We start from the raw sequence: 13,880 nt of genomic DNA, 5'->3' as shown, positions 1-13,880 counted from the left end.
TCAACATGAAGGGTATCATTTAACAGAAAATACCGTAAAACTAAACAGACGTAACAAGTATTTTTTCATTATCAGCTCAGAATCACCATGGAATAAACAATTACAGAAGCTTATTTTTCCTCACTCCATTCTCTAATAATCATTCTGGATTACTAGGCTTTGGTGAGAGCATTTGTCAAGCTATTAATTACATGTGTAAGAGTGAGGCAGAATGAACAGCCCTTCATTAACGAGCGCTTGAAACTTCTGCTTTCTTAATGATCCTCAAAGCTTTCTCATTTTCAGAAGTATATTTTAACTATTAGAAAGATGGTTACACTTAACTAGAACAGAATTTGAAATGGATACTTCAAAACTGAATTCCAAGTAAAGCTGATTAACAAACATTAAAAAAAGGCATGAAATTTAATTATATACTCTCATATGTTCTAAGAGTACTAGATTACTTTAAGCTTGGACAGATGAAAGATAACCAGAACGCACTGTATGCTTTTCTTGATCTTGGTAACGGCTAGCATTAGTTGACAAAGGACTATGAGCAGCAGCCCTTTACTCAGCAGACAGTAGCAACTGGAATTGTACATCATAATTAAAATAAACAAGCAAACCATAAATTAGAGATTCTGAAGTTGAAACTAAAATTTTTAAAATTGTTAGGAACCAAGTTACAAAAAATACAGAAAAAAATTAATGGCAACATATAAAAAAGAACAAATATCCATGCAGTACAGATTGCTTGGAAACAGATAACATGTTTTGTTAATTTTCATTACAGATGGGTCATCAGGGTTTATTTTATTTATTTTCAAATTGAGAAATATGTTTTCCAGTGTGTTCCCACCCTCACCATAGCTCTACTTCACATAGCAATGATTTCTTGGTAATGTTTCAAAGCCTTTTCTGAATACAGGAAAGAATTAAATCTAAGCAGCATTTTTTCCAGATTAATATTAATTGATATGACTTCCCACAAAGTTCCTATTACTAAAAACATGGTGATAGCCATAACAACTGTGCTGTTGTGAAGTATACAGACTAAATTTTGAGTTTGAAAAATGAAATTATAGCTGGAAAGGGTTAGGGTTTGGTTTTTTGCGTTGGTTTTTTTTTTTTTTGCTTTTGCAGTTAAGTAATTTATGCTCTTAAATTTCTTCACATTGTCCAAAGAGATTGACTATAATATTTCAAAGCCTGTAATTGTGATATTAATTTTTTTTTAAATCTTTTGAGCAGTTTTCTATTCTAAAATTTACATTCCTTCCTCTTATTTGCAGTGACTCAAAGTATGGTCTGTGATTCTGAAAGCTTTCTTAAAAACAAAAAGCCCCAATTCACCTTTACCAGTCATATGCTGGTATTTAACAAAATTTTATTTAAAATAGAGGTAAAAATAGAAGGAAAAAAAAAACCCAAAGAAAATTGACTGCTGAATTGCAACAATGTCAGTATAAAATTAGTTAACTGAGTAGAATTCTCAATGTGTACTCCTACAGTGGTCCCATGCAGTGTCAAGCTTGGCATTTTATACCCAAGTATCAGACATTTAAACAAAGAACTAAAGAATTAGCTAGCTTCACTACTGTTAATGATATCTAATGAAGTTCATACTGAAGCAACAGCTTAGATCACTATCATTTTTCTTCTTCAACAGGAGTCACGTAAAGCCTCCTGGAAGAGAAAATAAGCCACAGATCCATGTAGGCAGTAGAACCGTATTCACACACATTCAACTTCAGGACCAAGTCAGCTGTGAGTTAACTTTTAAGAGGGAACAACCCTATAGCATTTAGGACTACCTGTTAGGACTTGAACATGCACTTCTTCCAGACAATTGCAAAAAGTAATTTAAGTTTTTTGAATTGTCCATCAACTCTTCCAAAACATTGTTGCAACAGGACCATTGCAGCAGGCAAGAATTACCATGAATTCACAAGATCCACTAAAATAAATGGGGATACAGAAAATGCATATGCACTTGAAGTGATCCTTTGAGTCCACTAAATTTACATACGAGTAAGATGCACTAGTGTTTGTCTGTCTTTTTCCAAAGCTGTCCTATATTGGTAAGTTCTTATTAAGAAAAACTATTGTACAAGTATAAAGATCATGTATATGAATTTTAAAATACTGCTACACTTCTCAATTTTTTGAAATTTTTCTATCTTGCCAGTTTCCATGACAGCTATAGAAGCAAAAGGTGACTCATCTTAAGACTACCCAGTTACATATTCTTCAATAAAAATGCATTTTAAAGAGTCATATTTGGATTTATAACTACCGTAAGAACAAAGTAAAAATCTCATTATGGTACCTTAAATGTGACTATACTCAATAAGAATATTTCTGAAAATTATAATTGCAAGAGATACTGTTTAATCAAAACATTAAATTTGTAAAATTTGAAAATATTTATTCTATTTAGCTATAATGGCAAGTTGTCTATTCTACGAAAATCAAGCTTTTCTTCTAGTTCATCGGCATACAACAGCATAAACATGATAAAAAGGAAGTGGATGATAAACTTACATTGATGAAGGACAAAAAACATTAGGGAAAAATACACAGGATGACAACAACAGGAAGTCACAGTAATAGTTATTTTCGGTTTGTTTTAAATTGAATGTGGAAGAATAGGATTAATAAATGGGTTTTTAGATATTTCATTACAAAACAAAAAAAAAAAAAAAGAAAGAATAACTCTCTCTTCCATACTGGAGGGAAAAAAAAAAGATGTACTTGCATTGCATAAAAATGAAGTTCCCAATTTCCTCACCAGTGAGATTAAAGAACGTTAATCAGAACTGAAAATTTACTGTCCTAAACATGCTAAAATGCTCCTGCACCACTTGTGTTGATGGTTAACAAACTTAGAAATAAGAGTGATGAGGTTATTTTCTAAAATAGAGTACCTATATGATTACAGATGGTTGGCTTAGTATCTAACTTGATTCTGCTAATAAAAAGAAGAGGAATATAATTTATATCATTCGAGTTCTTCAGTGAGACAAGTTAAATGAATGAACATAATGACCAGTATATGTAATAGACTTGTCATTATCTGATGTGCTCCAATTATAAAAAATTGCAATGTAATACAAACACTTATTGCAACAAAACCAAGGTCGGGCTGATAAGTCTTCTAAGTAATTTCAGTACCTAAAGCAGTGAAGTGGAAATCATTCTGTTTTTAACAGAATTCTGCCAGAACTGGTATTAAAGCTTGATGTTACTCCATATTTTGCTCATGAGCTTAAGATTGCTGATGAATATCACCAAATCAAAATAACTGGATGCTAGTGGTTGAAGTAGTAAGACAAAACAATCTTCCTTGGTTGGTTAATTGGCCTCTAAGAACACGGTTCTTAGTTTTTAACGTTATATTTTCATTCAACCTTTTAAGTTGTTTGAGGAAATGTGCTGATTGTTTCTGTAATGGTTTATATTATCATTTGGTACTCTTGTAACTTTTGGCCTATTGTGAACTATGTCAGCTTATTTTCATGACTGAGTCACATTACAGTTATAAAGGTGTTTCTCCCCTTAGGGCTCTGCATGTAGGTTTACATATTTATGCATAATATGCAGCTGTAACCAGAATATGGAAAAAACCTCTAAGAATTGCTGCTGGCAGCATATAATTTACAGAGGGTACAATAGAAAAGAATGGAAATGGGTTGACCTTCTAAAGAATTACTGTTCAAATACATTAAGTATGAGACAATATTGAAGGTAAGAAATAAAAACATAATCAGACACTTTACCACTTAGTTATTCAGATGAGTGATCGCTCTCTACCATTGCTGGTGTATTGACTTTGATTCCAGTATACTCAGCTGGAGCCCTTGTTAGTCCTGCTGAGGACTGAGCATCTGTAAGCATGTTGGATAAAAGACTGGGAACACCTAAAAAAGCTGACTTTCCAGAACCATCAGAATTCATAAACAAATGAAAGTCTTATAGACGGGTCTCAAATCTAACATCCTCAGCTTGCTATACACCTTTTTACCTCTCTCCTCATCTCTACGCCTGGAGGAATTAAACCAAATAAGTTACTTAAACTAAAACAGTTCTCTTGTTCTAGAACTGGTTTCATCATAAAAAAACTGGGATGGTTTCTATATCCAACTCAGGAAAAATCTCACTTATATATAGTTTACCTCAATCCCATGCAGCAGGTAAACACACAGAGCCAAATTTAAGAGGTAAAACTTCAAAAAAACTGAAAGCATGTGGCAATATTCAAGAAGTCTCTTGCAAATAAGTTACTGCTGATGTTTAAACTCAAATTTAAAGTCAATGGAGAACACTCAGTGATCCTAAAGTCATGGAATATGAACGTTTACTTCCAGCTAGGTTGTAGTGGATAAACTACATGTACTTTCAAACAAAAAGTCTGAAAGCATCAAGTATTTTTTAAAGAGTTGCTTTAGGTCAAGCACATCCCAGCACAGTTACTCTACTCCTTTTCCAGTGTAAGTATCCATTGCATTTATGAGAATACACAATCAAGATCCTTCAGCTAACTCCATTTTCAATGTACTTTGTGTACTAGTAAGGTTTCAGTCACATATGCAATTTAATTCCACAACGGAACAGTAAGAATTTATTACCTGCTGTCTTCTGTCCTAGGAAAGGACAGATCTGTCCAATTCATGTTCCCAAGCTATAAATATGTGGTTTCTGAACTGTAAGTGGTGTCACGTACTAGCTCTTAATGAGAGGGTAGACACCCTGCTTCTTCAGGTAAAAGAGAACACAACCCATGAATGATCTTTTCAGCTGACATCCTCGTTACATGCAATGTGTGTATTTGCTGTTTTAAGACAGGGGACTTACCACACTCCAAAACAGTAGCGCTTTAACGCTAAAACTTTCTTTATACTGAAATGATTTGTCAGTGGCAAGGAAACAAAAGAAAGGTGTAATGTTCTGCAGTTAATTTTTTTTACACAAAAGTAATTCTATTTCCAGCAGCTAAAAAAATAAATATCTGAAGTGTGAGTACTACTAAACAGAGGCTGACAGCTGCAATTAATTGTAGGCAATATATTCTATTAAGAACACTGCACTGATTTTTATAATTAGTAGGATATCTTGTTTTTATAGTAGCAATAAGTGTGGGGTTTTTTCCCTAAAATAATTGAAGTTATTTCTGATTTCATAACTGAAGTTTCTCTAGTCTCTCTTCTCAGCATTTTGTATAGAATCACTTTCAAGTTAAATTAATTTATCCATGCATCCTCTTTGTACAGACTCTTTCATACAGAAAAGGGGCACAAAATAAGCCCAAGGCAGCAAAGTTGCTGAGTAATAAACATCTTGCTCTAAAATACTTTTCACATTTGGTGTTAGAAAAGGACTAGGTTTGAAGTCAAGTGGACTCATCTTTCAAATGAGCTGTATCTTTAAGAATGTTATACCTTCCATTAAGTATGATACATCCAAAGGCTTCTTTAAATCTGTTACTGCAGGAAGATTAGGATACATAGTAAAGTTAATACTATGTTACAGATATTTTGAAATAAAAAAGAAAAATCTGAAGGGTAAGAAGGTCCATAAAAAGAGATATCAGAAAAGGTGTTAATTTTAAGTTCAGGAGTAATTTATTTTCATGAACCTATCATGATCTATATGCTTGAAAGAGAAGGGGGAAAAAAAACAGCTAAATAGGTAACAGGTAAAGGTGCTGTTCAGAAACATTAAAAGAAGTCAGAGAATCATGCTGGGTTAAGATTTTTTTTGCAACAGCTTTGCTCACAGAAGCAAGGAAGATAAGCATTGGTCAGATGCCTGAAAGTGCTGTTGTGACTATGAACTTACAAGAATTGATTGACTCTGGTATCGTGCTGGAGGAGTTGTAAGGCTCATAAAGGAAGTTTGATGCGTACTCATCTGTCACGGCGCTGTGAAAACTGGTTTGGCTGCTCAGGTTGTTGCCACTACTGCTGTTTCTGTTGTATAAGTTGTTGTTCAGTTCGTGGTTATTTCTGTGAGGCAGCTGCAAGCTGCCATTCAAGTGGCTGGAGATTTGTCTTACAGAAAAACCTGTCCTAGAGGACGATGATGTCATTTTGCTCTCATCATCATCTGAAGCAGCATACAGGTTCCCTAGAGAACTGGCTAGTCTGGAGTTTATGGAAACGCTGAATGGAAAACACATGCAGGGAAAAAAAATACACACAAGGTATGTACAGATATATACAGAAAATAACAGACAATTCAGAAGACATTGGGTGAATAACGTATACCATTCTGAAATAATTTGTATTTGCACACAGGTTCATCTTCTAGCTCTCAAATAATGAAAACCAGAATTTTTTGTCAGGAGTTCCCAAACTTTGTTTATTCAAGAACTACCATGGCCAGCTTTCAACCCTGTCAAACCATATGCGCGTGCAGAAGATTGTGTTAAAAGCTTTAGGCAGCGGCTGATCTACATTAAAGTACTTTGTGTACATAAAACAGTTTAAGAACAACTCCTCTGTTTCTTGAAATTGGTAACATGATACAAATCTTCAAGTAACCAAGAAGATGATAAAATTTGAGAATAAAAATAGTGCGTCCGGAAATATCTCTTTAAATTAATTATTTTCAAGTAAATATTTGTGCCCAGAGTAATTTATGTATTCTTAATAACTTCTAAGTTTCATTTAACATCCATAATTACTTAATACAATAGTAATAATGGAATTAAATAGCAATAAATCAGAGTTCATAAAAATCATATTAATTAGCACTCAGCATTCTTCTGAGATTAACAGTATATAGACTTGTGGAAAAACTTGCAAAATTCCTATTAACTCAGATGAGTAAAAAAATCAACAACCTGAGCAACGTAATACTGTTTCTGACTTGTTATAATCTCATCAAAACTCTCATACCAGTAGTATAGGTTTTGGGTTTTGTTTGTTTTTAAAATCTGCAGGCAACTAAAGTTTGGCTAGTGGAACAGCAAATCACTTTGTAAGTAGATTTAAGCCTTCTTACATCCAAGAACAGCAAGCACTTCATAGACTACATATGTGTTGAAAACCACTGTAGTATACAGTAAGTATTTGTACCAAAATGAGAAGAAGGAAAAAAAACAAAACCTTTTAAGGTTAGAGCCTGAGGATGTGGCAATTCTGCTTATTCTTTCTGCAGATGGTGAATTAACTGCCATCACTTTGGAGGCCTTCAGAGGAAACACGGATCCTTCTGTGCTACCTGAAGTATTCAGTCTAGAAGGAGAGCAGAGTTTTAGTGAGAAGCAAGATTTTCATAATTGAAATATACATCTCAGAAACACATACAGTCTTTCGATACATAGACATATTTTAAAAAGTGGGAATTCTCAAGCCTAGGTACTGAGAAGCTCAACAGTTTGCCTGTTTTCACATATCTGTTCAAAAAATTTTTCAAATGTTCCACTCCCAAGTTTTTTCCCTGCTGTATCATGTTATAAAATTAGAGGCCACTTTTCACTTTGATAATTTGTAAAGGCTAAGTATCCGTTTTGTATCAAATTTATTGTAAATTTGATTATCAATTTTAAATATTGTAAATTTGAGAAAGAATTCTTTTTGTGTTTATAAAGCAAGTATGAGTAGAAAAAACCCAGCACTGTAGCTTTCATGAGAACATCATCATCACTTCCAAATGACAGCAAGAACATTTTTGAAGTCACACAAAACATACAGCTCTTTCTAGGGCGGGACTCTTAATGACCAAATTCTTCATATTTTGATAATGAGCTGTAAGTATGGTACACTGGACTAGTCAAAAAATGTTAGCATTATAGCTGTCCATATTAGTTTATTAAAAACTACTAAGTGAATGGCCTCACAGTGGTATGAAATTCTTTCCATCCTTAGACCAGGGGATATTATCATGATCAGCTCTTAAAGGAATAAAGACCCTGGGTACAAGCTACAGGCACAGAAAAAATGACATTGAGCAGAAATAGCTTTAATTTCACACCAAGAAAGGGTAAACAGGCATCTCCAAGGTTAGACATCTGGAGTAATCCATCTCATGCACCCAGGTTGTGACAAAACTGAAGATAACGTGTTCTTTTCAACATTAATGCTTTATAATGACAGATATTGTGTCTTTCATGTTGCATTTTAGATGCAATGAGGTAAAGGATGTTACGGTTACAAATGAAAAGACTCAATTCTGCCCTTCGTATAACTCTTAAAATTAAGTCAAACTTCATGCTATGCTTTTGTTTTCTTTTGAGGGGCCACTGTCAGTACTGATTTGAGATTAGTACAGACCAGAAATGAAAGAAACGTTTAGAAAATGTTAAGAAACTATTGGCTTTATTGGCTCCACAGAAAGTTCTGAACAAAGCATGTAGTAAAGTGTACAGTGAGGATCCTGTATTAAAATATGAAAAGGCACTAAAACTCAGTATTTATCTGGTACATCTTCTGAAAAAAAGGAAAAGTACTGATTGTATCCACTAAGCAATACCTCTAGTAGTTCATCTGCTAAAATACACAGGACAAAAATTGTGATATGCAGGCAGTACGTATCCAATTTAGGCTTTTCAGACAAGAATTTAATTTTACAGAGATAAAGTGATTATGTGTTAACTTAGTCATCCTTCATTGCTTAAGAGTTAACTAGTCACCCTCCACTGCATAACAGCACAAATATTAGAAAATGTAACTGAAGAAATGACTTGTATGTGCTAATTATTTATTAAGAAGAATTCAGTGTATCCCTGAAGTACAGCTGTGCCCCTCTGTCAGATTTATTTTTTCCCCCCTATTTGCAGGTGTGTATAAAAGTTCTTCAGAAGTCTGAAATTGCTAATCAATTGGTGTGATAAATATAATTCAAAACACTGAAAATTTAAGACCTGAATGGTATACATTCAGAACTATAATTTTAAAGTTAATACCTGAAAGGTTGTGATATTGACCTGGTGTGCAGTTTCATGTCTTGCAGTCTAAAGAAACCAAAGCAGCAATCTTTAATAAAGGATAAAAAGCCTTTCCCCTCCCCCAAAGCATACTTGCATGTCTCATACTGGCTTTAAAGCACAAGACTAACAACAATTAAGAATTATTGACATATTTTAATTTACGTATTTTAATGATATTTTAATTTACAGTTAAACAACAGAGGGGTACTTCAGGTTTAATTTCAAACTTCACATTTTTACTGGTTCTGAAAAATTCAAAATTTATATAAGGAGTGCAGAAAAATAATTATAGAAAAATAACTAAGTTGATTGAATATAAGTTTTAAAGTGCTAGACAGATACAAAATTGAGGGTCTTGAAATATTTTTTTACTTTGTCTTTTACTGCTACATAATCAAAAGTCATCCTAAACAGGGAGACACAGGAAAAAAAAAAAAGATGATGAAATTAATAAACCAAATCTGCAACTAAAAGACATATTCTTAGAGACATTTCCACCACAGAAGGTGGTACAACTGGTTCTACTGCCTTAAACAAGGTCACATACTTGCCATAAAGATCTGATAGCACAGACTGAATTTCAAACTGCAAATTACTGTATAATTAATTAATTACCTTAGAGCTCCAGTTGTAGCAGAACATAGCCGTCTCCGACTTTTTAAGGCATTAAGCTTATCTCCCTGTGTCATGCCATTCTGAGTTTCCACACCTGCTTCGGCTTCAAAATCATTCTGGGAAACACAAAGTATGCAAGCGAGGAAATGTATCAAATCCTTAGGAGTAGCGTAGTTTCAAAGTATCGAACATCTCATTCGCAAGGATTACAATTAAAAGGCTAATCTACAGTCTTCTGCATATATGGGGCACTACTCTGTCTTTGCATAGTTCCAGTAAATTAAATGCGTCACTGTACAAACACACATTCACAGAAGCTTTTTGCAGAATCTGACCTCAAAGCCAGTTCAGGATGCTTGGGTTTAACACCAGTATTTATTTACTTCAGTCATCTGTTTTTACAGAACTTAAACTTCAACTCCTTCCTCTATAACTATTTTTAAAGTTATCATCAATGTGGAAGGGAAGCAGTAACACACAATTGTGTGATACGCACGAGATGAGGAAGAAATTTAGATACAGTTGTGTGTCTTGCAAGAGGAGCTAAACATCAACTTTCCTAAATTACTAAAATTTTTTTTTAAATAAAAAGTTCTCATGACCTCTTGAAAAACACAGTTTTGAAAAAAATTTTCCTATGAGAACTTAATAAGGAATATAGGATGAACAGATTTCAGTTTTATCCTCCTCCTTCTAGCTTTAGAGAATATTATAAACTCTAAGAAATACTAAAAGTGTATGCCAACATTGTTTAAATGCCTATTTGTAATTTCTGACTGATCTTAAAATAGACTTTTCTGAGACCCAAGTATGAAGTAGAGATGGTATCTTAAGTATCAGATATATGAAAGTTACAGAAATCAAGACGACATTGCAAATATTTTTTAAATTGCCAAATGAAAAAACTTACACCAATTATGCTTCATTTGACCTCAGATCAAGTATTTGTTTGTATTACTGCAGTTCCTACTGTGTCTAAGTGACCTCACTACTCTGCATAAAACAGAATAATAGTTTCTGCCATTAATAAAGATGAAAGATTGACAGAAGTAGTAACACAACAGAAGTTAATCAAATGATGCGAGCGTCCAAGTGTTGCACCAATTATAGGAAAATATAAATATTTTATCAGATTTATCTAGATTATCTAGATTGAAGATTATATGCTAGGCCATTGTTACCTATCATTCAGCCTCAATGCTGATAAAATTACAAAACTAAGACAGGACTAACCAAATGCATAGTTCCTCTAAACTGTTTCTCACAGATACTGTAGGAAACTACAATTTAAGATTTTTAGTAACCCTGAAGCAGAAGTATGGTCACTTTAGCTTACACTTTATGCCTAGGCTTCCAATAAACAATTGTAAGGTCCTTACTGTAAACGTCCACGTGACATCAGTAACCCATTAACACTGTGATAAAGGGATGGACACCTATACACTCACGCATTATTAGCTAGAAGCTTGGATTAAATACATTTCCAGGAGGAAAACTGATTTCTTTTCCTCCGTTCTCCAATAAACAACTGAAAACCCTGAAAGAATGGCTTGAAATAATGCAAACATTTTGAAGTTTGCAAAATGACCCTATAACAGTTCTAATATAACTTAAGCTTTTTTTTCTTGTTTTAAAAAGTGAAGATTTGTTCTAATTATGACGTACAAAAAAAGTTTAGTTGTGAAAAAGCAATTTAGTACCAATACAAGGCTAAAAAAATACCCTAAGAATTATCTATAGCTAGTTATTAAAAGGTCAGCTCCATCTCTGCTTGTTTGAAAATTTTCCTGCAAACTCTCACCTCTCTGTATTGATCCAAGTCTTGTACTTTATTCAAACTGTCACTGATTGAAATGTCATTCAACCCACAAAGAACTCTGTTAATGTTTCCATCAACTACTCCTTGTTTCTGCTTTGGTCGGGTGAGATCTCCCTCCAGCCATAACATTGCTTGCTTCCTTCAGGATACAAAACCAAATCAGTTCATATCAACAAATTTGCATACACATAAAAAACAATATGAAAACATGCCACTCTTACAAATTACCAACATTTGAATCTTTTGTACATCTTCATCTAGAAAAATAAATTTGAATGTCTATCACCAAAAAAAAAAAAAAACCCAACCAAAAAACCCCATCAGTTTCAATGGTTAAAAAGAACAACAAAAAAACACAGAATCACCGAACAAGTCTGTAGCCACCACAGAAATACTACAGGTATTAAAACTTCATTTTACAAAATCCTACTGGGAAAATATATTAACTAAACAGAAATTTGCAATGGTATTTCAAAGGCTTTTAAAACACAACTTAAAAATTCATATAAAATAATGCTGTAGATAATAAATAAAATAATGTGTAGAACAGATGACGATAAAGCACTTTCTAACTTCTTATTAGCATGAGTTTTGTGTATACAGCTATTGTGCACTAAAAATACAGCTGACCTGCACATTGGAAATGGTCATAGTCATGTAAAGTTGAACAGGACTGTAGTATCAATTTTCAGAAAATGCAAGATTAAATCCTTCAGACATGGTAAAAAAAAAATAATTTAATTGCTACAATACACATGGGCTAGGCAGGCTTTTGTTGATGAGACTACATTAATCCTTGATAACGAAGTTTGCTAGGTAGGTACCTGTCACGCTAGTTCCAACCAAGAACTGAGATCCTATTACATATTACTGTAATAAAATTAATTCCTATACTGAACAGATTAAAAAAAAAAGAATGAGGAATTAAATCAGAATATACTTTCACTGGAAACTTTTATTTGTTTGAAAGGAAAATATTACGGCAAAGCTTAAAAGACAATTAGTCTGAGCCAACCGTCTAAACTTGCTCAATGAAAAATGGGAAAGGTAAGCACTGCAAGAAAAACTTCACTATGTCCCAAAAAAACATCAAGAGAACGAGGGACCGGGCAGAGAGGGAGTGCCACTTATTCCACCTATCAGAAGTAGCCTAGGAAATACCTTGAATTTAAATTGCTTTGAAATCTTTCAAGATTAATTGCATTCACAGTAACAAACTGATTTGATACATACTCAGGTGGGAGGGTCTCTAGAAAAAAAAAATATTCAAACCTCCCTTATTAAACTTCAAAGAATATAAAAGATGAAGCTCTGACATCTATGAAGGTTGGGAGATCAAAGCTGCAAGATGCTTTTTGTCAGATGCAACTTTGCAGCCCTGAGGGCAACATATTTTATATTAGAATGATGCAATTGATCTTAGCTACTTCTTTCTCAATCCCATTTTGACACTACTGGTGACATTGCTTGAATTTTGTCCGATTGTCAAAACAAGCATCTATTGCCATTAGGAAAACAGAAGATTCTTATTGAACAATACTACCACTCTTAGCTATGAATGAAAAAAATCCAAAGGATCTCTGCCTACCTATAAAATCAAACCAAATACTTATATGCCACTGCAGAAGAGACATGGGCTCCGTTTTTCCTATCTTTCAAGTAAACAGCACTTACTAATCACACTACCTGCTTCCTTTCTCTCTTAATTTTGCTCTATCGTGGAAGTTATTTTTAAGAGTGCATCATCCAAGCATCAGCATGGTGTGGAGAAGTTTAATCTGCCTTCACTGAGCACTTGTGGTTTATGATTCACAGTGTTTTGAATAATGGCGGGCACGTCTTAAATAAAGCAGTGTCCATTCAGTTGTACTGGGAAATAAATAGGAATCCTCAATCATGCTCTCTTATGAATTACAGTAACATTCCTTCTTTCTCTCCGATAACCTATGGATTTTAAGATGCAAGGTCAGTGCATGTTTTACTGTATTTACACAGTATCTAGCAGAGCTGTTGCATTCTCTTTTTTGCCAAAAAGAGATAAATTTGTGGTGGATTTTCTCAAAATGTTTTTTTCTTATAACAGTGAAAATGCCTCCAACTAAATATCATCATGGTATCAACTCAAAAATATCAGCAAAACCACTATAACAGTAAATGCACAATGTAGATACCACTATGAAATTAAACTTAATGTCTACATCACTGAAGCCAGTGCAATTTTGTCATTCATTTCCAGTGAGGATCAAAGCTTCAATCATCCATTCAAATTATCTGTACATCAAATGTTCTCAACCCAAAGTACACAGTCAGTTTTACAAAGGAGCTGTATTAAACCCATGCATTTGCTCTGCTAATGACTATTAGCTCCAAATCAGAAACACTTCATACATTATGCTAGGAATCTGACAGAGATCATAAGCTGTCCACCATGTACTTAGTTAATCTTTAGTTACAAGAAAGAAAATAACATATGAATTATACTACTTTAAGATTCATTTTAAGTGTCATCATAGACCATATATAAAAGTCTAT

At 33.6% G+C, this 13,880-nt stretch overlaps 1 protein-coding gene across 1 annotated transcript in view; it reads right to left on the bottom strand.

Moving 5' to 3' along the window:
* CDC14A (cell division cycle 14A) overlaps window positions 1-13,880 on the bottom strand; it is a 63,301-nt gene that overhangs the window by 3,054 nt on the left and 46,367 nt on the right. Inside the window, 6 exon segments of the mRNA XM_074151552.1 lie at window positions 5,821-5,881; window positions 5,883-6,143; window positions 7,092-7,220; window positions 8,891-8,938; window positions 9,530-9,645; window positions 11,331-11,487. Coding sequence (XP_074007653.1) covers window positions 5,821-5,881; window positions 5,883-6,143; window positions 7,092-7,220; window positions 8,891-8,938; window positions 9,530-9,645; window positions 11,331-11,487 — 772 coding nt within the window.

This window comes from Numenius arquata, chromosome 8 (assembly GCF_964106895.1).
Source record: "Numenius arquata chromosome 8, bNumArq3.hap1.1, whole genome shotgun sequence".
Classification (NCBI taxonomy): domain Eukaryota; kingdom Metazoa; phylum Chordata; class Aves; order Charadriiformes; family Scolopacidae; genus Numenius; species Numenius arquata.
This window is presented reverse-complemented; position numbering and strand designations above follow the sequence as displayed.